Genomic DNA, 27,807 nt, shown 5'->3' with positions numbered 1-27,807 from the left:
CTAGCCACAGTCACTCATGTCATCCACACAGGTGCACGGGTGGAAAAATTCACACCAACTTCAAGAAAAGCCACCCTGAAGCTTGGCAATGGTGGTGACACGTGCCTTTAATCCCAGAACTCAGGAGGCAGAAACAGGCAGATTTCTAAGTTTGAGATCAGCCAGGTCTACAGAGTGAGTTCTAGGACAGCCAGAGCTACACAGAGAAACCCTATTTAAATAAATAAATAGTAAAAAAGAAAAAGAAAGAAAAGAAAAGGCATCTATTCCTGGTTCTCTAACAATCCACAATTATAATAAAGACGCCTCACACAGTAAAATGTTATCAGACAGCAATGGCAGCAGTGGGCAGTCACAGGCAAACGTACCAAGGGGTGACTTTGGCTGGCCTTGGTTTGTTTTTCTGAGCAGTGGGAGAGTCCTGGAGGCCTGCCCAGCTTAGGAAAGATGCTCAGCCAGGCACCATTCAGCTGGGACACCTGTTTCTCCTCTCCTGTTGGTCCTGCCAGTGGCTGAAGACTCACTCATCTGAGGCTATTTTCTGCCCTGGGGCTAGAATATAACCGGTGACTTACAGGAAGTCTGTAAATATGCCCCAGCCTATAGTGGTCCCAAAGGGCCAGGCAGAGCAATAAAGAGGCCGATTTGTTTTCATCTGAGAAATGCTGAAACTCAATCCCTGAGCAAGCTGACCCTGCAGCTCCCCACCCACAGCAGACTCCCTTCCCCAGCACCCGCTTTCTCCCAGCCCTCTAGGGCTGGTAATGGAAGGAGACAAGACGGACTGCGGCCATGGCTCCAGCTTGCCCAGGCTGGCCTCTCCTGCCCTGCCACTGGTCTGCAAGGATCTCCAGGATGCAGGCACGCACAGCAGTGAATTGACAGGGAGGATTGCTGTTAGAACTCTTTGCTCCTAGGGCTTTCAACCTCAAAGCTGCATGGGACAGGAGGACAGGGTTCCTCCAGACCTCTGGTCACGTGAAGAAATGGGGAGAGGCACAGGGATAATGAGCACTGAGTACCAGAAGTCAGCTTCCACCGTGTTGCATCTGGCTGTGCAACACTGGTAGGGAACCTTAATCTCTCTGTGCTTGTTGCTTCGTCTATGAAACAGAGGCAGAACTAGCTGGCTCACAGGAAAGTCGGCGGAGGTGAAGGAAGTCTTGGCTATTCCACAGCATCTCACTCGGAGGGGGACATAGAGGGGTGGGAGCAGATTGCCCTCTGGCAGCAATTATCAATTAGCACAGCGCTTTTAAGGAGGCCAACCTGTCACTGCCAATCACCCTGAGAAAGGTGAGTTGCACAAATAAAAACAGTACATCCCCAAGATGACCCTTGATAGCATTTTCCAGAAACAGAAAAGGCAGATGGGAAATAACCTAACAGACCTGTTACATAAATCTGTATTTAAGCACACAAATACCAATGAATAAAATATGGCTGATAGGAATGGTGGGATATTATGCCGCTGAAAAAGTGAGAAGCCTCTTTATGCGCTACTTAAAAAGATCTTCATCTACTATTGGGGGAAGAGCTTAGAGCAAAACTCACTAAAATCCCCACAATGGCTAACACACCCTAAGTGGCCTGGCCCAAATTAGATAGGACTTTTCTCCTATCACAGCCTCCATTTCCACACTGGCCCCCTTTATGGTTCCCAAACATCCCGGTTCCTACCCCAGGACCTTTGCACTTGCTATCCCTACCACCTGGAATGTTCTTTCCCAGTTATATACCTGGGCAGCTCAATCCTCTTCAAGTCTTTGCTGGTAATCCCTGGTTTTAAATTTCCAATCACCATGCCGGCTGCCGTTTCCAATCAATCTTTCAAGAGCAGAGCTCAAGTTTCTCTTGTCTCATAACATACTAAGACACCTTCTTATCCTGTGCCTTTAATTCTGTGCGTGTGCATGTGTACAGGTGTGCAAGCATGTGTATAGGTACGCATGCATGTTTGCAGGTATGTGGAAGTGTCTCAATGTTGTCCCTTAGGCTCTGTCTACTGTTTTTGTTTAGTTTTGTTTGTTTGTTTGTCTGTCCGTTTGTTTGGGATTTTTGTTTTTGTTTCTGTTTTGAGACTCACCACGTAAGCTGAGCCAGCTAGCCAGCAAGCCTCAGGGATCCGCTTATCTCTGCCTCACCATGCTAGGACAATGAGCGCACGCCACCATCATGCCGGGCGTTTACATGGGTCCCAGGGGTCAAATGCAGATCCTCAAGGCCATGCAAGCACTTTACCAACTGAGCCATCACTTCAGACCCTAAATCTTTTTTTTTTTTTTTTTTTTTTAACTATCTGCCTTCTTCTACCAAAATAGAAATCCTGGGGTCTTGTCCTCAGCATCTGGGAAATCAAGAGGCAGGAATTTCAAAGGCATTCAACATATACCTAGGGAGTGAAGGGCCTATATGACCGAGGAGCCCAGGTGCCGAACACCATAGATGTTCTTTGTGCCCTCCTTCTCCATTCAATACAGTGGGTTCAAGGCTGGTCAGTGTGGAGAGCAGATCCAGCCTGGGAGGTGAAACCTAAAAGAGATAAACCACCCCCAGGCAGAACAACCTGCATCTGGACATGGAGCCAGAGGTCTGTTTCATGTGGAGCTGGGGTGGCTAGAAGGTGGCCTGACACTTCAGGATGTGTTTTACAAGGCCCCTTGGAAAAGCAAGGCTTTGTGATGAACCTCTGAGACTCAGAGTCTAAGACATTATTACCCTAAGGCAGTGTTTTCCTTCTCTCCATTTTGAGGCCAGGAATACTGAAGCTTAAAGGCTGAGCACCTTTCCAGGGCCAACAGAAGGCAGGAGGCATAGCTGAGACTTGACCAAGGCAGCCCAAATCCAAACCGAAGCTGGAACCTACTCTCTAGCTCCAGCTTGCCTATGGACAGACCCTCCTGAGATTGACACAGGACACTGGAAGGAACTTCCATATTGCTGGTAAAGCCTGTTGCGGAAGCTCATAGGCTTCACAGGGCTTTGGTAGGTCTGGAGGGGAGAGGCATGAAAAGGAAAGGAAGTTAGAAGAGATAAATCACCCCTGGGCAGCCTGGGAAGTGGAGGGAGGGATGGCATGCAGGAAAGGACTGATGTTCTGCCAGGCCTAGATCCCTTGAAACAATTTGCCTAAAACAGCCCCCAAACTGTCACTGGGACAGAAAGCAGGCAAGACTGACCCCAAAGGGTGGGGTTCCTTGGCAGGAAGGGCAGGGCTTTGCAGCATGGAAGGCCCCAGGGAGGCCCCGGCACAGAGGAGCTCCTTGATGAAGCTGCTGATGTGAAGAAGTGCCCAGAGCAGGGCAGGACAGTCAGCTGTGGAGATGCTCACCAGCAAGCCTGAGAGCAGACCCTCTGCAGCGGCCTCGGGTGCCAGCCCTAGAACATTCAGGACAGGGAGAGCAAGGCCAGGCATCCTCAAAGCAGGGAAGGATATCCCAGTACTGAGAAACATACTCCACAATCCAAAAAGAACATCCTCCCCACTGAGGGGCTGGATTCAAAGACAGACTGAAGGCCCTCCCAGAGGTCACCAGCCACTAGAGCTGGGTGGTAACAACTGCCACTGCCCAGGAAAATCTGAGGGCTCAGAGGCATAACTGTGGGTGTCAGCCCAGGACTGTGAGTGCTGACTGCCCATCAGACAGAGTCTACCCGTCAAGAGGCCAGGGCTTGCTGAGACAGCATCCATCTCTTCAGTCTCCTAGAAAAGTGGTCTCTAAAAAAATGAAAATCAAAAGGGGAAAAGCCCATACCATCAAAAGTAGGGAGGCAAGGAGCACCGGGGCCCAGGCGTGGCTGAGGGACTCCAGAAAACACGGACCCACCCTCAGCGGCACACAGCATCCGCTCCGCCCCCTTGTCCTACTCGCTCTTACCTCCCACAGATCTATGTAACTAACATCCACCAAAGACCTGGCATTCAGGAACGCCAGGCTGACATGATGGCTTTTAATCTCTTTTTCTAAAAAAAGTTTTCCTCCTGCTTCAGCTACCACACCTGGCATTGAGTGCTTTTCTTAACCTCAGTTTTCTAGACTTTGACCAGGGTCCCTGCCTTTTAAAACTGAGAAATCATTCCATATTCATTGCCAGGGCGCAGGCACATGTAGTCCCTCTAACGCCAGCTACTTTGAGTCAGAGGGTAGAACCTGGCCGGGACCGTTCCCCATTTGGTTGTGCATTCAGGGTTGCTGGGAAACTTATGTGACATCCCCAGCCTGTCCTGAAGCATCCCCAGATCTGCCTTTCTAAACCCCAGGCCTAACTTGGTATCCACCACCAAGACTTGGGAGAAAAGGAGTGGGGGAGGAATAGGGGAAAGGAGAGGGAAGGGATGGCAGGATCAAAGGAGGAGAGGACAGAAGGAAGGATGGCTGGAAAGCATATGTGGTGGGGTCAAAAAAGCATGAGATCAATGGGAACTTAAATTCCATTTCTTGGATATGACTGGAGACAGTATCCTGGGCCGGGGCCAGCTCTCTTGCACTCATTCATCTCCAGGACTGGCAGGAAAGGAAGGGGAGCAGCGCCCGGCTGACTGAGTACATGTTCCTTGTCCCCAGCCTCCATCTGGGCACTGGGCTGCTGGCAGCAAGCTTGGCACCCCTCAGAGTGTGGCTCCAGTCTTCCACCTCCACCCGATGGCAGAGATTGGGAGACCAAAGCCTCATTCAGCAGGGAAGGGATCGGCTTACCACGTGCTCCGGACGCAGACTGCTGCTTGAGCCTGCCAGCAGCAGTGCAGGACAGGCCAGCCGAGGGACCAAGGGCATCAGGACAGGGCCAGCCCCAGCCCACGGGGACCAATGCTGGGCAGGTGGCTGGCAGATGCTGGGTCATGGGGGTTGTGTCCTGTACCCACAGGGTCACACTAACCTTGTGTTTGAATCCACTGATTGGTCCAGCATATTCGAGAAGACTTCTCTTTTGAAGGGACAGAGGAGAAACCCAGAATCCTCCCAGCAGCCATTTCACGCATATGTGTGTCAGTGTCACTACAGATATCCCACACTGAGGTCCAACCCTCATTTCTCAGTGTGTCTGCCCAAGGGGTCCAGAAGGACAAGGCCAGTCTCCCTGCTATGGTTGACTAGAAGTCTTACCAGGTGGTTCACTCAGTCTTTTCCTACTCAGTCTAGGCCTGTCCCACAGTACGTGACATATCAAGGACAGAGGCTTCCATCAACAGCTTTGAATTCCCTTCTCCCACCTACCTTGAGGTCACAGCTCAGGAAAGCCGGCCTCTCCAGTACCCAGTGAAGATTTTCTAGCAAAATCCAGCTTGAGAGCCCAGCCTGCACTCAGGTTAAGTGCAGCACTCTGGAGGCTAAGGTAGAGTAAGTACCTCAGGCTCAAAACTAGCCTGGGCATTAGGGTTTGAATCAGAAATTGTCCCCCCTTACCCATGTCTTGAATGCTTGACCCCCGGCTTGTGGGGCTATTTTAAAGGCTTTTGGGAAAAGGACGTGTCTGGGAAGCCGGATGCTAGAGGTGGGTCTTTGGAAGTGATGCCACCCCTGGATCCAGTGGTCTCAGCCTCTGGCTCCATGAGCATGGATGGCTCCTTTCCCATGCCACACCCTTTCCCATTCCTGTTGCTATGGACCATCCATCTCCCACCACCAAACCCTTCCCATCAAGATGGACTGATGAAACAAGGCAACAAAATGCCCTCCTTCTAAAAGCTCTTTCTGTCAGGTTAGCCTGGGCAACATAACCAGTGTCAGGATAACCTGAGCCACTGATAGGGACCTTCACTCAAAAACAAACAAACAAACAAGCAAACAACAAAACCAGCCAGCTTGAGGCCGAACCCCCGGTGCTCAGCACACATGAACATTCCCTAAGGCAGCCTGGGCATGCAGATGGCAGAGACACCACCCAGACTCTTGGGCCCACTCCCTACATTTTCTGGGGTCATTTGAAATCTGTCCCTCATGCTCTTCCAATTGTCTCCTTCATCTCAGTGAGAAGTTTCAGGGAAGCAAGAACTTCAGATGCCTTGATGGGATGTCCAGGCCCCATTCCCAGAGTACACATCTCTCCCTCTGCTACACCCAGAGGAATCCAGGAGACTTCCTACTCCGCAGCTGATCTACTCCGTGCTCAGCCCACACACCTCTTGGGGCTTAAGAGCAGAATGCATAAGATACAGGATTGCAGAGGCATATCTCCCTCTTCTCTGTGCTGCTGCTCCAAGCTGGATGGGCAAAAGCTGCTGGTGGGCAGGAGAAACAGGCCTGGTGGCACACACAGGCCACCTGAGTTCCAGCTGCAGAGGCCAGACTTGCCAAAGGGTCTCCTATGGCACAAGCCTAGAGTGGCCTGGGCTGCCTCAAATTCTATCCCAGGGGATCACCTGAGAGTCAGGGACCCTGGTGGGGGAGGCTGAAGGGAGTGAGAAGCATCTGGGGGTAGAGGGGGCCATGAGGCTTGGCCTCCTACCAGGAGGGAGCAGAAAGTGCTAAGGAGAAGCCTGTAGGCTACAAACAGCCAGAAGAGCTAGTAGGATGTATGAGAACTTCCCAGATCTGGTGATAAGAAACTCAGGAGTCATATACTTGCAGACCTCTGAATCCACAGATGATTTGCCCAGCCTCTCAGTGGTGCCAGGTAAGCAAGAAAGTTCTAGAATGTTCGTGACCTCTCTTCCTACCTTGAGATATTCAAGTTCGTATGCCTTGTAAACATTGAAGCTTCTATGTTCTGTAATATGTGCACATGCGTGCCACACAAATACATACAACCTGCCACATGCACACTGTGATGCACACAGTGATGGCCAGGCAGGAGCTGACAAGGCAAGGAGCAAACTCTGATTTAAAGTCTGAATTTGCCAGCCCTTTAGATCTTCCATCATGCCAGAGTAACCGGAGGACAGACGGGACTGGCCTTCTTGTCATGGGGATGGGAAAGTACAGAGTAGAGCAAAAGGGCAGAGGTGAGCATAACCAAGTGGCTCTATGACCACTTCCTACATGTTCCAGCTAGGTCTACAGGTGACAGGACAGTGCTCAGCCAGCAATGTTTAGGGGAGAGGGTTTACCAAAACACCCAGCACGCAGAATGTGCTATCACTGTGTCACAGTCACCACCATCACCATCACCATCATCACCACCATCACCACCACCATCTTCATTACCATCATCACCATCACTATCATTACCACCATCACCATCATCATCATCACCACCACCGCCACCACCATCTTCATTACCATCATCACCATCACTATCATCACCACCATCACCATCATCATCACCACCACCAGCAGCAGCAGCAGCAGCAGCAGCAGCACCTTTATTGTGGTTTAGAGCTGGAAGTCACTTTAGGAATCCAGCCCCCTTAACTCACTGATAAGGAATCTGACGGCTGGGGGAGAGCAAACCTGCCAAAAGAGCACTTAACAAACACTGAACTGCTGGCATTGACCCTCCCTGACTCTGAACATCACCTCTAAGTGGAAGGTCCTGCTATGGTGCCTGTTTTACAGACATGGTCTCAGAGTGGTCTGTTCTACCTGTCCTCAAGCTTTCTGCCTTCTGTGCATGTGCAGAAGCTCCCCTTTGGAGCTAGACATACACCTGGGTTTGTTTTAGCCAGCAAAATGTGAGCAAAACGAATATGTCAGTTCCTGGCAGGAGCCTAGCACACATCAGAGCCTCCCTTCCTGTGGTGTCCGCAATGAGAGACAGTTCTAGATGACGCCACCCTCATCAGGGCAACTATGATGAACAGAGGCCTCTTCCCATCTTCAATGGACAGATACCTTGAGCAGGGAGTATGACTGGCTGGAAGAGGACGCTTGAACAGGGCAGATTGTTTCTGGAGCATGTTAGCCTGTGCTGCCTGAGAAGGCAGGACTATCTCAGCCTTCTCTTTACCACTCTGCCTTCTCTTTACCCCTGGGGCCTGAGAAGGCAGGACTATCTCAGCCTCTCATTACACCTCAAAGGAAGCAGTGGTTGTGCTCAAGATGAGGAGAAATGCTGTCTACTCCTACATCTGATTTCTATAAGGACAACAAAAATGAAGATGCACAGGAAGGGGTCACCAGGGACCCAAGTCTCAGGCCCCCTAGACCAGGCTAGCCCAGGTCTTCCTCTCCATCTCTCTATGTCATTCCTCTGGGTCTCTCTGCTCACTTGCTGCCTGTTTGCAGTATCTTTCCCTCCCCCATCCTCCCCCATCTCTCTCAAAAGAGAAGTCATTCCTCGGACGAGCTCACCTCCATAGTCACCCAGACCAGGGACTCCTGACTGTGGATAAGGGCTCTTCTCAGCTGAGACAGAAGAACTGAAGGGGGTTAGAACTCTTCCCTAAGAAAACATAAGGCTCTCCTCAGAGCCCATAGCACCTATAAGCTTGGACATCAAACCAAAACCCTGGCCACCTGCCCTGGCTCAGCTGGGTACCTCACACAAACAAAACCCAGAAGCAAGGGATACCAGGATCCTTGCCATCCCCATTAGGCCTGAACTTTCTTCTCCCTTTACCCTGGCTTCCAGTCTGAGAGTCTGTATCCGTGCTCCCATTTACTCAGCACCAGCCCTGGTTCCCCACCCTGACTTCAAACAGCTTGATAGCCAAGGAGTCAGAGGACAGCAAGTGAAAGGCCCTGGGGCCTCTCGGCCTCCCAGCTCCTCGGCTCCTCAGGAGCAGAGGCTGCCCCCACCCCGCTACTGGAACTTGTTTCAGAGAGTGGTGTCTTGGAACCCTCTGGAAGAACTTGGACACTACTCTGTGCAGCATAGGCAAAAAACAAAGCCCTGGCCCTAGCCAAGGGGTACTGGGACCTGGGCATGGGGCTCAGAACTCAGGCCAAGAAGCTAATGGGACTTCTGGAGGCTCAAACTGTGGTGTCAGCCAGGGCCAAGTTGGCAGACTCCACAGCAACCCAAAGGGAGGTGGAGACAACTCTTGAGTAGGAGGGCACCAGGGACCAGACAGCTCTCTGCCACAACCCAGGACCCTCACTTCTCCCCAGTCAGGAACCGAGGGTTGAGCCATCCCCTCTGGGCCACAGGTGCTGCAGAGCACAGTGGCTACATAAGGAAAGAGATACTGGCTTAAAAAAAAAATAAAGAGTTACTGGCTAAGCAAAAGAAAGTCACTAAGGTCCTATTCCAGTATGCCTATGCTCTCTACATAAAAAGGAGATCAGGATACAGACACGCAGAGGGAAACACATGTGGACCCAGGGCAATGGCAGAGTCTACATGCTGAGGGCCAAACCTCACAGATATCAGCCCTGGTCTCAGAATCCAGTCTCAGACCCATGAGAGCCTATTTCTGTCACTCAAGGCCTACCTGTGGTGCCTTCAGATGGTCACTTGAGACAGCTAAGACAACAGACCCCCAGGAAAGTGTCCCTGAGACGACAGGTTCACCTCTCTCCCTGGCCACTGTCTCTGGACAGACCATAGTTCCAATGTGGGTACCCATCTCTTTCCTCCCTTCTCTCACTGTCTCCTCCTTTCAGCCTAAGCACATATGTTCCCCATAACTAAGGCAACAAGTAGTCCTCAGTTCCTTCTTTTGATTATTAGACACCAAAAAAAAAAAAAAAAAAAAAAAAAACAACAAAAAAACAACAAAAAAACAGTCTATTCCCCTAGGTACCAGGATAGAGGACCTTCCACAAAAGGGCCCCAGTCAGGGACAGGACTGGAACACAGTACATGTTCAAGGTTAAGCCATGGGGTCTCTAGGCCTAGTGGGGATGCAGCCCAGGGGTAGGCAGCAAAGAGCACACAGTCAGAGCGCAGGGCAGCTATTTCTTGGTAACTGTCCCAGCCTGGGCTCAGTGAGGTCAGGCCAGGAAGGGGACAGAATGGTCCTAATCTGCCCCTCTATGGGCAGAGGGCCAGCTTCTCTGCCTGCAAATAGGAGCCCCTCTGTCCTGACAGGACCAGCTGACCTTTTAACTGGCCCAAGGTCCTTTGGGCTCCATCGCCCTGCTAGGGAAGCAGATGATGGGGTGAGGGCTGCAGGGCTGGCCAGGGCCATCCCTTGTCTGTCCTGCCTGTCCTCTGAACCCACCTGCTACCCCAGGTTTCCCTGTACAGACTCTGGCTCACGGTTCTTCCTTCCTTTCCTTGAGCTGGCCCCATCCATTCCTTCTGGCCCCTAATTATTCTAACTTTTATTCTCTTGGCACTTCAGAACTCATGAAATATTTTTAAATTTATCACCGCATTGAATCTGCACCAGGGAGAGATGGGGAGGCATTAAAAATTCCTTCCAATTGCCAAGTGTTCTTGTTAAAAATGCAAACTTCCCCAAAATGAGGCTGGTGGCAGCAGCCTTGGAGACGAATGATTCCATCCTTAGGTCCACCCCACACCCAGGCCACTCAGCCACTCAGAAGATAGGAACTGGGTGTGGGGGACAAGGACCATAGTAGGAGAAGAAGGTGCTCTGAGAGAGAACCCAAGGGCAAGCCACCAACCTTGGGGTGGTGCACATAAATGCACTCTCGTGGAACCCCTGAATTCTAATCTAGGTTCCCTCCTCCAGCCTCTCTGATATCTGCTGGTGTCTGCAGCATGGTTTCCAGAGTAGTGCCATACAGGAGGACGCCTGGGTAAAGGTACCAGGGGACAGCAGTGCAGAGGTGGACAGGTGAGAGTCCCAGACCATGTGTTTCCTCCCAGTACCACTGCATCGCCACAGCAAGCCCCAGCTGGTGGGGAGGCGTTGCCACTGGTGTCCTTGAGAGGGCACAGCCTGGGTCTGAGGAGTAACTCATAGTCCTGCCTTTCAGAAGATCTCGGTTACCCAATTTTGTTTTTGTTTTTTTAAATATTTTTTTATTTTTAAATAATTTTATACATTCATTTGTATCCCAGCTGTAGCCCTCTCCCTCTTTCCCTCCCAATCCTCCCCTCCCTCCCTCACTCCTCCCTGCCCCCTTCTGAGTCCACTGAGAGGGGGTGTCTCCTCCTCTCCTTTTGTCTGGCCCTAGCTTATCAGGTATCTTCAGGTTACCCAATTTTGAAAACAGACACAGGGGGCCCTCCAGCCTGCTCTAACATCCTATCATCCTGTAGCTGAATCAGGAAAAAAACTAAAAAAAAAAAAAAAAAAAAAAGAACACCTAGGGCCAAACCCAAGGGGACATCACCAGGCTCTGTGCCCTATCTAGCAAACTCCTCTTCAGAGACTCCACCCCTCATCCCTCCTACATATTCCAAGAGCCAAACAAATAAATGGACTGGCCACAGAGCTCTCCCAAGCCACCTGCAGCTGAGAATGAAATATGTTGGTGTTTTCAGCCAATTTAAGTAGGCACAGGAATTGTCCCCACTCTGTGGCTTTTTGCCCTGACCTCTATCTAAGAACACCGACAGCAGCCTGGAGGCACCCAGGTTCCAAAGAGAAAGAACAGGGATTCATACTACACTTAAAGCCACCTCTTCCTCTATATGGAGAGGCCAGAGAACCAAGGTCATGCAGGCCAGGGCTACACAGTTCACCTGGTAGCCATTTGTCACCTACCTTCCATGCCATCCTCATGATGCCCGTTGAAGTTGTCATAGGAATCCCAGCGGATGAGGGGGTCGGAGGTGTTATAGTCTACAGATACACTGGGCCCATTCTCCAGGTGTTCCATGCCTATGGCAGGGGAGAGAGGAGAAGAGATCAGCTTCTAGAAAACAGAGGGCCAGTGAGCTGCCCTGTGGACCATCCCTGAGGAACCCACTTGTTTTCTTTGAGGTCTAGGGTGGGGCTTAGGTTGCCCAAAGATCCCGGGAGTCTCAGACCAGGTCATAGGGGCAAATCAGGACAGAGCACTGAAAAGGAAGTCTCTCTCTCTCTCTCTCTCTAGCAAGTACACACCCACTGGGCAGCTTTCTCATTGGCCTTGGAGCAGGGGTCTGCTCTGCAGACTGGAGAAGTGACAGGGGAAAGCCTTGTCCAGAACCACCCATAGGTGGAGACAGCAGAGAAATCACATCCGGGACACTGAGAGGACACAGACTGGAAAAGGTCATCCCAGGCCTGGCCCCTACCCCCACTTACGACGTTCCCTACTTCAGACACACATCTGCAAGAACAGGCTATTTCTCTTTTACATCCACAGGGTCTGTACAAAAACTAGTCAGGCCATTCAGAGTAGCCTATTTTCCCAGCCTGGCAGTCCTTTCTTTAGTCTACCCAGAGTCCCTCTGCCTAGAACCTAACTTCATCTCCTCCCATTCTGTTCTCAAAAAAGATGAAGAGCAACTGGTCTCCATATTTAGAGTCTAGAGGAAAAAGGTTATTATTAAACCAGACTTCAGGTTGAGCCACTTCAGCTCATAAATACCCACAGTCCACCCAGCACCCCTGAATGTTCCCTGGCTGTCCCTTCCATCCACTGAGGCCCTCAGTTTCTGAATATAACAAGATGGTAACCTTAAGGGACCAGAACATTTCAGTCAATTCAGCACCTCACTGTCTGCATTTATTTTTATTATATAGCAAATGAGGCGCTGGATCAGGTTTAGCCGGGAGTCCAAGATTCTTTACCCTGGCCTCCTCTAAATCACGTGTTGATAGAGCTGACCATTGAGAGTGAGACAGGGACAGGTGAGGATGAAGGGAAGGGAAGCCCCTGTCACAGGGGCTATACCTTGGATTTTCTCTGGCCCATAGGAAAAGACAAACTCCACTTTGCCATAGTCAGGAAACCGATCATCTGAAAGAGAAGGAAAGGAGAAGCTGGGCCACACACATTCCCAAAGAGAAAGGTTTCTTCTAGAAAAGAATTCAATCATATATGCCTATGTGGTTAATAACACAACAACATTCATCTTTTACACAGTTGTAAAAGCTTAGGGTTTTTACAAGCATGGGGACAAAAAATACCGAGATAGGTTCTCATGTAGCTCAGGCTGGCCCCAAACACACTATGTAGCTAAGGACGGTCTTCAACCTGCCGCCCTGTCCTGCCTCCACCCCATGAGTGTGGAGATTATGGGGATCAAGCCTAGGGCTTCACAAGCTCACTAGGCAAGCATGCTACCAACTGAGGTCCACCCCCAGCCCAGTCTCACATTGACAGTTCAGGCCCCATCCTCGACAGGGTTCTACTTCTGAGGAAAACACAACCTGTCCAGTTACTGACTCTATAGTATCCCACATGTAAGGCTCTACATCATAATCACTGTCTGCACCGTCATTTCTAGAAATCAGTTCCAAGTGACCCTCTTGCTTCACCACTAGGAAGCACCTCTTCTACCCTCCCCTACCCCTTTTAATACGGGGTCTGGCTAGCTTTAAACTCAAAATCCCCCTGCCGTAGCCTCCTGAGTCCTGGGGTTATAGATATACTCCTTAATTAGTGACTGACGTGGGAGAGCCCAGCCCATTGTGGGCAGTGCCAGCCCTGGGCAGGTATCCCTGGGGTTCTACAAGAAAGCAGGCTGAGCAAGCCATGGAGAGCAAGCCAGTAAGCAGCACTCCTCCGTGGTTTCGGCATCAGCTCCTGCCTCCATTTTCCTGTGCTGCTTAAGTTCCTGTCTTGACTTTGTGTGATGATGAACTGTGATGGGGAAGCATTAGCTGAATAAACCCTTTCCTCCCCAAGTTGCTTCCAACCCCAAGTTAATCATGGTGTCTTACCACAGTGATAGTAAACCCAATTAGGACAGACACTGCAAAGCTTCTGTCTGTGGGCCTGTTGATTCTCAATGGTCCTCCAGACTAGCACCATGCAAGAGAGAACTGGGACCCCCTTCCCTCTGTGTCTCCTCAGCCTCCTCCTGATTTTGTCAGCTCCACCTTCATCCCCTCAAGACTGATTATAATCTGTCCCGAAACTCACAGCACCTCCCGTGTTGGTCCTCCTGGCTTAGATGCAAAGAGCTTTCACAGAACATCCTTCTCACTCCATGTGAACCCCCCCCTCCTCTGACCCCCTCCTCTGAGCTGGCCCCTTCATGCCTTCTGCCTGAGCCCAGCCAGGCCTGGGTCACCAACCACTGCCTGTGAGAAGAGATCCTAACGAAGATCGCATCTGCTCTGTGGGGCACCATCATTTGATATGTGTGTTCTCTGTGCATACTGCTTCACACCTGCTCATGCTTCTCCTGTGAGACTGGGGACTCTCAAAGGCAGGGTTTAACTGCTTTCTCTTTACATCTCCCAAATCTAGCACACATCTGCCATGTTTTAACATAAAGGAGATGCTTGGGGGGGGGGGGGTAGGTGAATAAGGATGCTATTGGGTGGACAGTGAACACATGCATGAATGCATGAATGCATGCAGGGATGCATGCATGCACGCATTAGCAGGTGAGCAACTGTGCTGATAGATGGATGGGTGGGTGGACTGGCAGACACACCAATGGGTAGATGACAGAATAAATGCTCAGGTGGATGGATGAAAGAATGGTTGGATAAACAGTGTGTTAATAGGTGATTAAGGGAATAAATGTGCAAACGGATGCATGCATGGATCCAGATATGTGTATGTGTGTTTGTGTGCAAATGCCTGTGTACACACACACACACACACACACACACACACACACACACACACAAATATTCTGGGCCTGAAAGTGATTCAGATATAGCCTCAAGTGAGCAGAAGAGACTCCAGCCTCCCCTGAGAGTCCCACATTTCTTCCTCCTTTTAGGCACACCCCTACTTACATGCGCCCCTCCCGAGGGATGCTTGTTTCCCGCTTCAGCTGCACCCCTAAGACATTTTAGGGTTATCAAAACAGAGACCACATCGTGCCTCACTTTGATCCCAGCACTTAATACTGAGCCCAATATTAAAACACCTGCGAATGCTAGGAAACTGACTCCCAATGCTCACATGAGACAAGGAGGTAAGACAAGAAGGAGACAATCTGAAGCAAGGGCCAGAGAAAAGTGGGAAGCAACAAACAGCCCAGAGGCCCTGCAGCTCAGGGATGGGCCAGAGAGAAACTGATCTTGATTTCTATTACAACCCGAATTCCTAACCTCAGTCCTGTCCTGTCACGACTCACCTTCTGTTCCCTCACCCTGTCTAAGACAGTTTGCTAAGACTTAGCAAACTGTGTGACTCAGAGAAGATGGCCCCAGCAGCCACTACATCATCTCATACCAGGCTTCTCCCCTGCTACAGGCACCCCATCCTGACCCCCACGCCCAGTCAGGGAGCCCACCTTTGAAGGCCTCATCCAGGTCTTCCTTCCCAAAAACAACCCCCAAGTCATGGATGGCACAGGTGTGGAACTGCACGCGGAAGATGACATCTCGAGATGGACTACGGAACTTCTTGTGATAACACTTCAGCTAGGTGGAAGGGGGCAACGGGGGAGGATGATCAAGTCTCAGGGAGCCTCCTGGCTGGCTCCATTGGCTGAGCCCCAAGGCTCACCCCAAACCCAGGGAGAGAGAGGTCACCAATACCCCTCCCTCCAAAAAAAAAGGATCTCAGCTCTTTGGGAAACTTTTAGAGCAGAAGAGGAGAGGAACGGTCTGGAGTTGTGGGGAACGTCCTGAATACAGGTGGACATGCAAAAAGGAAATGTGGCTTTCAAATAGAGACAAGCTGGTCCGAGTTTAGGACTGGGTGTGTCTTATCACCACCAGGATAGAGCTGGAAGGTCACAGTTCACCCTGAGTGGCAGTTCCCTAGCGATGTCCCAGAGCAAAAGATGAGACTGGGAAAAGACGATCTACTCCAAGGGAGAAAGTTAGACCAAGACAACGTGAGGCTGGGAAGACTATGGGAACCCACAGTTCCAAACCCAGTGGCCTACCCAGGAGAAGTTGTGTTCCCCTTGTCCCCCAGGGTGGACAAGAGAAGGGACACTTGAGGAGGAGGGTGGAGCTCACCAAGATGTCTCCCTTCAGGAGCAGCCCCGGTTCGATGGTGATACAGATGCTGGCCTGGCTGTCTCCAGGGATGTTGCTGAGGGGGAGAGATGGGGAGGAAGAGTGCTGCTGAGGAACTAGGCTCAGTTCTCCCGTCCTCCCGTCCACCCCCTGTCCTCACTCACAGGCTACTTACTAAATGCCAGATGTGTACACAGGTTGCATGGCTTGGTAGATACGGAGAAATGGCCGGCACCCTGTCAGAGAGGGGAAGACGTGAGGCAAGAAGCAGAAATGATGGTGGGGAAGAGGGACATAGGGAGGGGAAAGAAGGAAAAGAAGAGGAGAAAAAGGGGAAGTGAGAACAGGAAGACTAACTTTATTTCTAAGGCATTGTAAGTGGACAAGGCATTGCCTCCTTTAGTGTCTTCTGCCACTAGGCGTGGCCAGGTGTCAACCCGACATTGCAGAGGAGAAGGGCTGAGCTCACTGAGCTCTGCTGAGAGCCCCACACAAGCCTCAATGACACTACAGCGTGGAGAATGGTTTGCCACCCAAGGCTGCTGAGAAGGAAACAGAAGCTAGAGGGAAGGGATGGAGCAGGTACCTCCTTTAGACTCAAAGTTGGGGATGCCGTGCATGATCACATGGTGCAGAAACAAAGGCTTGTTGTTCATTTTGATGGAGCCAGAGAGTAGGCCGCTGAAGTAATGCACATACCTGCACAGGGATAAGGTGGCATTAGGAAGTCCTCCGTTCATCCACCCACACATCCACCCACTCACCCATCCGTCTACTCACCCACCTATTCACCTAGTTATCCACCCACCCACAAGCCCATGCACACACCCATCCACCCACATATTTGATAACCCATCAATCCATCCATGCATGCATCCATCCATCCACCCACCCACCCATCCATCTACATATTTATCTATCCCTCTATCCATTCATTCTTTCTGCAAGAACACCACCTTAGGCTGCCATCTACCCCAACCCACATGACATGCACCCACCCAGGCCACAGGGCAGCTGAGTTATTCCAGCCAGGGCAGGCCTCCAAACTTGCTGAGACCCAAGAGGTAAAGAACAAGAGACTTGAAAAATTGCAGCGCATGGATCCCATTTGGCGTTCTCTAGCACCCCCTTGTGGTGAATATGAGCATCGCTTTCCTGCCTCGTTCCCACCCAGGGATCACACCATCATCGCTGGCAGGCACAATTTAGCAGCTCTCAACTGCACAAAGCAGGCCGCCCAACCAAACACCCCTAATAGCTTGACTGTGCCAAACCCCACTTATGACTATTTCCACTGCAAGCTTATATTAGGTCCTTATTCTCTCTCTCTCTCTCTCTCTCTCTCTCTCTCTCTCTCACACCCAGAGAACAGTAAACGCTTAATAATTGCAGTGCTTATTTTATGTCCTGCTGAATGTACGCAGTTTTCTATATTAACTTCTTTACTTGGTATCTGAGATTATTAATTTCCTAAATATTCTAAATCTAGGTTGGTTTGCAGTTGGGTTTTTAGTTTGTTTCTTTGGGGGTTTTGTTTATGTTTCTGGTGTGTGTGTGACATGCTAGGGATTGGACCCAGTGTCTCCTGCATGCTAACCACTCAACAGATTGACCTACACAAGCAGCTGCAGCAACCTCTAGTTCTTCTAATAAAGATCTTGCTGGTAGAACGGAAGGACTGAGCCATCTCCTTTCCTTCCATACCAAGAGGGAAAAATCAGGTCCATAAAAAGTTGTGACGCACAGCAAGATCACACAAACCAGGGGATGGGAGAGAGAAGGAGAGAAGCCTGGACTTCAAAGCATCTCCAGAACCACCCGGTCAGTCCTCTAGTGCTGAATGGTTGACATTTCCTCCTTTTTTCTGATTCGCTGGAGAACCAGGTTGAACCAGACACACCAATCAAATGTAAACTGGAACTCTACAAGAGCCAATAGCTCCACAGGAGGGTAAGACTCTAATTATGACACCAGGACACTTCCCCCCCACCCCCCATCTCCTGGCCCCTTGGCCCTCCTCCAGGCCCGGTCTATGAGCCTGGGTGGGGCCATCTCGGCCTCCCCTAGCAAGATAATCTGATGGGCATTGCCAGCTCCTATTCAGGGCCCTGCCCAGCCCCCCCCCCTCCCCGGTCCGTTACTCAAACCGGAAACCTGGAATGGCAGGTTCCCATCAGATCTCCTGACCAGGCCAACAGGATGTGTCTGTGTTCTGGGGACAATGAGTCCAAGGGCGGGTGACAACGAGTGAGAGAGCCACAGGCAAAGCCCCTCCCAATCACTCCTTGCTCTTCCCTCTCCAACTGCCAGGTCCCCTGTAAGCAACACTGACAAGGAAGCAAAGGGAAAGTGGCAGGGAATGTTCCGGAAACCCACAGCTGCACTTTCTCATGTGTGTTGAGAGGGTGGTCTGCTACCCCCACCCCCTCAACAAATGCAGTGGCCCATGGCATCTGTGGGAAGACACAGATAACACACACAGACAAATCCACATGGTGGCCGCCTCGCATGTAGGCATGTAAGAAATCCCTTGGACTTCTTCTCTTTCGCATTCGGGGAGCCAAATCACAATGACTGTTCAGCCCACCTTCTCCAAGACACAGTGGGACCCATCAATGGTCCATATCCCTATTAGTAAATAGACTGTGACCTTGAGGGTCAAAGGTGACTGAGACCAAGCTGTCATGTGTGTGTGCCAGACCCCCAGGAGCTCGAACATGGCTTGCCATACTTCCTCCAGAGGAAGAGTCTTAGACCATGTGCAAATAAAAGCATGTGCTTTTATTTGGGCTTCCAAATACAATGACAATAATGGTCCCCAGCAGTGACTGCAGCTCCTATCCAGATAAGCAAGGTGGAGACATGGGGGTGTGTATTGAGGATCCTCAAAAGCAAGAGGCAGGATCAGCCCTTAGAATCTATAGCTAAGTCCCCAGGGGACACAGAAGCCATGGGGGCCATTAGCCTCCAGCCTTCCTGCCTGCTCTGCCCAGACTCCCCACCCTTGGCTTGAGACACCCCCGCCCCCTTCACACTGTCCACTCAGACCTTAACCTTGGCTTTTGTCATTTTGAGTCAGCCCCATGCCCACCCATCACTCTAGCGGCCATGGTTTGAACTTTCTTCAAAGATGCCTGCTGATATCTATAGCAATCTCCTGTTTGTAAGCACAAACAGTTGTTCACAAGAAGCTTGTCTGTACCCATCCTTGTGTGACAGATTTGGTGCCTTGTCCTTGGTGTGGGAATGGGGCTGAACCAGCACAGGCAGGTAGCAGGCCTACACAGCCACACTAGATTTCCTCCTCTCTAAGTCGTTAGCCTAGGCTAGAGACTGCAGCCTCCCCATGACCAGCTGATCACGCCATTGGCCCCGTTAGCCAGACATCATTCAATCAGGTATCATCATGCATGGGCAGACCCCTTCCAGGTAGCAGGTAGCATTGCCGCGTATCTGGGGGTGCCAGATATCCCTGCTTCCCAGTTCAGCACTTACATTCTAGCTCAGCCCCCACTCACTGTGGCCCCTGGTCATGTCTGCACCCTGACCTTGGGCTTCTCATTTGTAAAAGAAGTGTGCCCCTGGGCATCAACACTGTCCAAGTTAGGGCTTCAAAGTCACCTCCACCCAGAGACTCCAGGCAGTTTCCATGAAAACCGCCAGTTCCCTCCATCCCGCTCAATGCTGTAGCACTCCACAACTTAGGAATCCTCTCTCTTCCTTTACCCCCCTTTCTTCTTTATCTCTTTCCTCTCCTCTATTCCATCTCTTCTGTCTTTTTTTCTCCATCTTCCCTCTCTCTCTCTCTCCTCTGTTCTCTCCCTCCCTGTCCCTCTGTTTCTGTCTCTCTGTATCCCCATCCCTACCCCCATGTCCTTCTCCACCTCATCCTGCTTCCTATCTGGCATATTTCTTTTTGGGGATGGTCACTAGTTTAGTGCCTACGCTCTCAACCACAACCCCCTCAGGGAAAGGAAGGGACATTGCTGTTAGCCTGGATATCCTAGTGGCCACTGCTACAACAGAGTTCCTCAACACTGGCGATTAATAACTCCATCTGGTCTCACTTCCTGTCTGGGCTATTATTATGACACTCCAGTGATAACATGTGGCCGGGGCCCTTAGCAAAATATTATAAATTTTCCCAAGAAAAGGCGCCCTTTATAGCGCTACCTATGACCTCCCAGGACAAGCATCAGGGACATCAGTGTCTCCCGTACTCATCCACAGGCTGGAGTGACCCTGCCTTCAGGCCAAGAACAGCATGTGCTTTCCTTATACAGGTACCTGCTCCCCAACAGCCATGCCACAACAGACTGTTCTCTGTTGGAGGCCTCAGATTAGGGTGTGGTAGTGCTCACCCCAACCCGTGGGTACCACCACACCTGTACCACCGCTGGCAGAATGTCTGTACTTGGTACACCCTCATTTAAGCAGATGTTTACCCCCCTGAGAATGCACAAGGCCAGTATCTACCACAGGGAGTGCCCACACTAGGCCTGGAGTCTGGGTACCCACCTCCTCTGGGATGGCTGGCCTATAGGCACAATCTTGTCCTCATAGAATCTCTTCATTGCAAACCGGTCCAGAGCCTGGTCGGCGCTGTGGGGAGACAAAAGACAATCAGAAGAGCCTACTCCCACACCCAAGGGCCTCTTGTCCCCTCTCTCAGGCTCCCCTGGGTTTGCACAGCCCTCCAGCCAACCCTGGTGGCCATGGAAGGACAAACCCTTCCTCCAAACACGCTGTACCAAGAAGCCTTCGGAAAGGGCATGCTCAAGCATCTCCAATCCATATGGGACAGCACTGAGACAGGGGCTCAAAAGCCATCTCTGGACAACTATTAACTGACTTCTGAGACACAATCCTTTCTATAACCCCCCCCCATCAAATGAGGCTTAAAGGAGATTGGATGAGGTGACCCCACTAAGAGCCTGGCAGCCATGGTTGCATACGTGCCCACTCAGTAGACACAAGGCTGGTTTCTGAGACCCTCCACACACCCTCTGAGCATGCAGAGATAATTCTGGCACTCCAATAACTTCCAGCCATGCTTACAGTAAACACGAAGTGCTCATTAAGGCCAGCAAGGCCATTGCTCTCTGTTACCCTGACTGCCCCCAAGCCTTTGACTCTATACCCATCAGGCCCTCTGTTCCAACCCACAAATCCTCTCTCTAAGACCTACAGAAATCCTCCACATCGCTATAGCCACAGGTGTCCCGGCCACATATCCCTAGCCACCTCTAGTCTCTATTTTTTCATAGCCAAAATCACGGGTGCTGCTGAGGAACTTCTATTTAAAGTTCTCAGAGGCAGGACCTGCATGGTACCCTCTACCTTCTTCTAAGCACCATTATAACATGGTCTTAGACATAGCCTCCTGGCAACCACCATGAACAAACAGGCCTTTGGCCTCTGTGCTAAGTGGGGCCAGAACAGGATCTGCGGACTGGCTAGGTTTCCCATTCTTTCTCCTAAACACCCTGGCAGAAAGAGAGCCCCTCTGGCTTGAGGCAACTTCCAGATTGTCCCCTGGGCCTAATTCTGATGCAACATCTCTTCTTTACTCCTTCCTGGATTATCCAGGGAAACAGAAGGCAACTAGTCCAAAGCTGTCGGGTAGATATCTTCCCCATAAGATAAGGCTCTTCTCCCTGTTGCCAGCTGTTTTTTTTATCCTACCTCAGAGCTTGGGGCACTTTCTCTAGCTCTGGGGGCCCTGCGCCTCTCATCCCTGCTGCTCCTCCATCTACACAATGCTTCTTTGCCTCAGGGAAGTAGGAACTATGTAGGCGGAAGAGGGGTGTCCCTACATCAATGCCAAGGGGACAGAAGCTGGGACAGAAGACAGCTGGCCTCTCACCTGGCCGAAATGTTACTGTAGTGCATATACGCGGCAATGACAACCCCAATCCTGCCTCGATTCCCCTGAAAGAGGCAAAAAAGCAATCATTGTTCAAAGCAGGCTCTGCTGTTCAAAGTCTATCCAGAAGCGTGGGGGCCAACGGTGAGAGAGAAGGGTGGAGTAATGGGGAAAGGGGAATACTGGGGAAGGAGGCAAGAGGAGGGGGGGTCAGAGAAGCCAGCGCACCCTCCACAGCGAGGAACATAAGCCACTGCCCTGCCCCCACTTGTTGGAGGCCTACTCTTGGGCAGACTCTATCACGCTCTAGAATAAAACACTCAGGCATGTGGGTGATCCAAATCACACAATCTGAACACCCAGGCAGGTGTGCAGACACACCTGCGCTTGCACACACACACAGGTACATGCGTGCCCACACAGCCCCGCCCTGCTCTGACCTTGTTGTGGAGAACAACAACATTGTGGGGATCTGCATTGAGCCAGGTGTCCATGGCTTTGCAGACACTGCAGATCTTCTCCAGGGCCGGTGTGTGCAGGTCAGGCCAGCCAAACTCCAGGACCTACGGTTGAATAGGAAAGGGAAAGGCTGGGGACTCCATCAAGCCAGCCAGCCAGCACAGCATGGGAGTGTCCACTGGCAGCCAGGCTTCTGCCCTTTGTCCTGCTCCCCAGGCCTGCTGAGAGGCGAGAAGAGCAAAGGCCATGACCTGGGACCCAGGCTCAAAGTGGGGTCTTAGGCAAGTCTTAGGTCCTCACAGGTGTGTGCCAAGGTGTACGTTGTGGGACTGATCTCAAAGCTCCCAGAGAAGCCCGAAGCCCAGCCCTCCAGCTCCCCTCCAAGGCCAGTTCAAGACTGACTCGGGGTGACAGAGGAAGGGAAAGGGCACCCTGATGTTCACGGGTTCCTAGGTATACCAACTGTCCATTTCCAGGCTTCTGAGAGAAGTCTGAAGTGTTCAGAAGCAGGACTTCCCAGTGGCCTTCAGTTCTCAAGCCCTCAAGGCCTCCTCGAGCCCTCTCTAGTTTCACAAAACACTAAATAAAAAGTGCCACTATTTGGCAGGGTCCGTAGAGCATGCTTATGCCAGCTGTCTACTTTCAGAGACATGATCTGAGGCACAGAGAAATATGTTACTTGCCTGAGGTCCCATAATGAACAAGATGGAAGACAAGGACTCCAGTAAAGTCTCTAAAAACCCACTTAGCAAGCAAAGTAAACCCTGGGGACAGGGACATATAGAAAAGACACAACCCCAGCCCCAATCCCAGAAACCCTGGGTGTTTCCTCCCCAGGGGCAGACGAGGTCAGAGACCACTGTGTGAGATTTCAGTAGTTGCTACTATAGCATCTTGAAGACCTGAGATGCCTTTGAACTTGTAACTGCCTCAGCACTACATAAGAGGGGGTGTGTTCTCTCTCCTCTACCCCAGGCTAGACCAGGTCAAGTCACCCCAAAAGAGCCACAGACCCACCTTAGCATGGAGCTTCGTGATGTCAGGCCTCTGCTCGGAGAGATTGAATAGCTAGAAAGAGACAAAGAGAGAGAGCAGGAAGAGTGAGGGGAAGAAAGGTCAAGGAGGGAGTTTGTCCCCAGCTGTCAGAAACCCGACCGCAGGCCAGCCATGCGCTCTTGGACTCCTACACCTGCCATCACGCCCTCCACTAATAGAATTTTTTTTCCCACCATACACGTTAGCCAACGGGATCAGCAGTGAGTTCTCAGGGAAGATGGAAGCTATCACACAGCCAGGCCCCTTGCTTGAACATATTGAACTGGGGGGATGAGATGGGATGGAGCCCAGCCCTCCAGTACTGAGTGACAGTGGGTGAGCTCCTCTGGCTTTAGGACCAAATCCCCTGACAACGATGCTTCTCTATCTTCCACCATAGGGTATGAGGGCATCCTGGAGGGCCCCCTCAAACACATGGAGCCTCCTCACATCCCACAGCCTACCATCTCCCATGTTCCTTGACACTAACACACACATATGCACACATACACACACACACACACACACACACACAACACACACAGAACTGTGCAGAATTGCCAGCCTCTATCTCACCACCACAGGTATGACAGTAACTATGTCATCTCCTAGGAGGAGAGGGGACAGACCCTAGAATGGGCAGGAAGGAGGGGCTGTGATAAAGCACCAACATCCTAGAACTCTGCATTCCTGGAGCCACAGGACTCCAGCCCCATTAAGGAAAACACTGAATGGCATTAACTATGTCAGAGAGCTGGCTTTGTACCCTCAGCAACACCCATTCTACAGATGGGAAAACTAATGGTCAAGATCATGCATTCAGGTATCACAGAGCCACAATGAGAACCCAGGACTTCCTGACCCTTGAAACCAGGCTCGTCACAATACTGGGTACAGATGACAGATGGATCGCTACAGAGGCCTTCAAAATACATGTCCACTCAGAACTTCGAAGCAATTAAGGATCCTGTTCGGAAATATTCTTAGATTCAGGGTGATCCTAAGACCAATTATCGATGTCCTTCTAACCAGGCGAGAGATAGGGAAGGCTGTGGGAAGGTGGAGGCTGAGAATGGAGCAGAGCGGCCACAAGCCAGGAAATGCCTGGGGGTGCTGGGAGTGGCCAGGAGTGGGGGAGAGAGGAGGAAGGCAGTTTTTCAGGGTTCAGGGGAGCATGGCCTCTCTGACACTCAGACACCCAGCCTCCAGAACACATTCCTGTCATTTTAAGCGGAACAGTGTGTAGCCATTTGTTCCAGCAACCCCAGCACCCTTGTGCAACCTTCTCAGCCTAGCCCTGTTAAACATGCACGAAGCACCCAGAGACTCGGGGCCAGCAGTCCAGACCCCACATGGCTCCCTTGAGCAAGGAGTTGAGCCTCCCTCCAGGGATGGCCAACTTCTTGCTGTAAAGGCAATCTCTCCCTCCCACTTCCCTGACATCTGGTGACTCTAGCCAGACACAGGGTCCCCCAAACTGCACATGGCCAAGTCTGCTCCAGAGTTTCCACACAGAGGAGCTCCACCACACGGACCTCGGCTCTCTCTCTAGGGCTGTTCTGAAGATAAAGTGGCTATCGGAGGGCCTGGCTTGTAGTGTAAGCTCAGCCACGTGAACCTGCTTCCTTATTCTCTTCTAGTCTGCACACTGACACATTCACACATTCTCACCCTCACCCCCCGCCCGTCTCTCTCTTTCTCTCTCTCTCTCTCTCTCTCACACACACACACTAAGTGGTCACACATTCTCACACTCAAAAACACACACCTGGCTCCACTCAACCTAGCATCCTCCCTTGAGAACCAAATCTCCCTGAGATAGAGTGAAGCCGTAGGCCTTGCAAGATGACAGGGGTAATGCAGGGAAGGGATGCTAGCATGGGGAGAGCAGGCAGAGACTCTTGGTGTAGAGGTGATGAGCAAGAGGAAGGGTGAGGCCCGGCCACACACCAGGTAGTTGGCCCCATGTTTGGACTTCAGCATCTGGGCCACTTCACGGAGGTTGTTGCGGAAGTTCTCCTCATTGGCTGTGCTGGGGAAGGACACCGCGATGATGCGCTCGGTGACGTACACCAGGTCCAGCTCACAACTGTCTTCCATGGCCCGGCTGATGCTCATGTTTCTAGAGAGACTGAGTAGAAGACAGGTCCAGGTCAGAACCCGGGGGATCCAACCCTGCCTCTAACACACGGTGCCCGATTAGTCAAGTGGATGTTTCTAAAAGGACCCTGAAGGGGAAAAAAGTGTCTGGAATGGTGCATCCCAGGATCCTGGAGCAGAGCCCTGGCCACTTCCATGCACTCAGACTGAGAAGGCAGGAGGCCTCCCTGGGGAAGGGGGCGGCTCAGGTGATATGCTCACATGGGCTCAAGCTGAGCCAGAGCCCAGGCGCATTCCAGCCTCCCTGAGGCAGGATGACCCCTGCACTCTGTCCCCAGCTCTCCCCATAGAGATCATTCCTGGCCCAGGTCCCCCTCATTCCTAACGGCCTGAGAAGTAAGAGAGGGTCAGATGTTGGCTGCAGTGGTGGCACGGGCCCTAGAAACACTGGGGAAACCTAGGCTAGCAGCGTCTCTCCCCTGGACACAAGGGGGGGGAGAAGGGGCATGGAACTCACAGCTTTACATGTCTGCCTAGAAATACCCAGATTCCACCAGGGTTGACATGGGCCTAGATGTCTGGATGGGTGTAGAGAGAGGGCCACTAAAGACAGCCTTCTCTGATGAAACGATAGGTAACTTGCCAGTTAAGAGTTGGAGCTGAATCCTAGCTGCTCCCTTGCCTGTTTGAATCTCAACAGCCGCTGGGCTACAGAGTTTTGACTACTCATTCTACCCAGGGGCCAGAAGCCACCTGCACATTTACCCCAAACATTGATACACAGTAGCCTTGAGTACCTTTCACTACCCACAGTCCTTTGGTCCTGGCTCTAAAGGTACTGCACCCTCCTCAGAAAAACTCAAAAAAAAAAAAACCCAACCCATTTCTCTCTAGCCCTCCCCTCTGAAAGGCTGCAGAGGGAGAGGGGCCAAGACAGCAACAGGCATGGGTCAGAGGTAGCCATCCTGGGGTGGTCCTGCTGACCAGCTCCACTGTTGGGCTGGTTTTCAGGAAGGACACAAAGGCAGAACTGCGCCACCAGCTGGACAAGATTGACATCACGGCTCTAAGGGTACCAAGCTGTGGAAGGGACAGGGCAGGTGGGGTCCTCGGAGGGCAGCCTTGGCCTACAGAAGCTCTAGGCAGAACCAGGGCTGGCATCCTTACACACTCTGTGAGCCTCTGAATGAAGGGGGTGAAGACTCCGAGTGAAGCAGGAGGAGGTGGAGTATGGGACTGTGGGCAAAGCTTGGAGTCCTCCTGTGTGTTCTCTTCTCACCGGAAAGAAGGTTCACTCTACAAAGACCTCCCGCCCTCAGAGATCTCATCCGCAAAAAGTCAGAACCAGCATTGGCCTTGATTGTAGCCGGCTCTGAGTGCTGCTTCTGGGCAGTGGGTGACCTTGAACACGTCACTGCAGGCACTCAGCAACTCATTTGCCAACACACAGACCTTCAGTGCTGTGACAAGGACTGATGAGCTCATGCAGGAAAATATAGAGTCTACCTCAGGGTCTGGTTTGTATCTCACAACAATGAAGGCCAAGGGCCACCAACTCCAGGCTATACAGCACCAGTCTCAGGACCCAGGATGGGACATGAGAATGCCCACACCCCATCCCTTCCCTGTGTGCCAGGTGTACCTGACAGGTTGTGGCTGAGGCTGGATGTTTGGGGAAACTCTCATGGAGCCCTGGAAAAGAGAAAAGACATGGTATCACAAAAGGGGGCACAGAGAGGGGAGAGCAGAGAGGAGCCCAGCACACAGCACACAGAGATCCTCCTGGACCGACACTCCATCCCCACACCCAGACACGAAAACCAGAAGACCCAAAGTCCTGGTGTGGGAAAGACCCAAATAGAGGGAAAGAGAAAAACCTCTGATACAGAGACACACGGCCACCTGGCTGGCTCCCCTACTCTGGGGACACACTTACCAAGACTGGCTGCAATGGCAGAAACTCACCAAGCCCTAATTCACCAGGCATCATAGCAGTAACCTCAAATAGAGATCTCAGACAGCAACCGCCGAATGTCTACCCTCAGGCCAGCTCTGAACCTGTGTCCTCTGTCACTGCCATCCTTCACTCGCCCTCCCCTCCAAAGCCACAACACTGAATCACTGGATCAATGGAAAGCTTTGAAACAGAGTGGCAGGTGTGAACTTACGAAGGGCATCCAGGGTCCCATATTTCTAAAAACCGGTGTCTGTTATCCTGTCTCACCTGCCCCATGTCCAGGGTGTTGAGGGTACAAAATTAAGCAAACAGACCCAAGTTGGTAACCCCGACTTTGCAGGGCAGCACAGTGACACCAAGTGAAAGCACAGGGTCATGCTACACAAACTGGGGCTCTAGGCCCCAGCATCCTACTGGGCAGCACGGGAGGGTGGGGGGAGACTTAGCCCTCTGAACCTGGTAAAATGTCACCAGGATGTCATAGCGAGAGGGTCCAACACTCAACATCTTGTATGGACACACCAAAAACAAAAACAAGAAACAGAAACAAAAAAAAAAAAAAAAAAA

General features: G+C 51.5%; 1 protein-coding gene across 8 annotated transcripts in view; it reads right to left on the bottom strand.

Annotated features, from left to right (window-relative positions):
• Tns1 (tensin 1) overlaps window positions 1-27,807 on the bottom strand; it is a 209,133-nt gene that overhangs the window by 59,188 nt on the left and 122,138 nt on the right. For all 8 annotated transcript variants that reach the window (XM_055616887.1, XM_055616888.1, XM_055616889.1 and 5 more), the window contains 12 exons: window positions 26,926-26,975; window positions 25,134-25,314; window positions 23,166-23,216; window positions 22,130-22,252; window positions 21,690-21,754; window positions 20,342-20,425; window positions 16,410-16,522; window positions 15,999-16,059; window positions 15,824-15,899; window positions 15,148-15,277; window positions 12,621-12,686; window positions 11,504-11,620 (listed from right to left, as the gene is read on the bottom strand). In XM_055616887.1, coding sequence (XP_055472862.1) covers window positions 11,504-11,620; window positions 12,621-12,686; window positions 15,148-15,277; window positions 15,824-15,899; window positions 15,999-16,059; window positions 16,410-16,522; window positions 20,342-20,425; window positions 21,690-21,754; window positions 22,130-22,252; window positions 23,166-23,216; window positions 25,134-25,314; window positions 26,926-26,975 — 1,117 coding nt within the window. The remainder of the gene's footprint in view (window positions 1-11,503; window positions 11,621-12,620; window positions 12,687-15,147; window positions 15,278-15,823; window positions 15,900-15,998; window positions 16,060-16,409; window positions 16,523-20,341; window positions 20,426-21,689; window positions 21,755-22,129; window positions 22,253-23,165; window positions 23,217-25,133; window positions 25,315-26,925; window positions 26,976-27,807) is intronic.

This window comes from Psammomys obesus, unplaced genomic scaffold, assembly GCF_907164565.1.
Source record: "Psammomys obesus unplaced genomic scaffold, mPsaObe1.curated_primary_1811, whole genome shotgun sequence".
Lineage (NCBI taxonomy): Eukaryota > Metazoa > Chordata > Mammalia > Rodentia > Muridae > Psammomys > Psammomys obesus.
The sequence above is the reverse complement of the archived record's forward strand: the minus strand, read 5'-3'. Positions and strand labels throughout refer to the sequence as shown.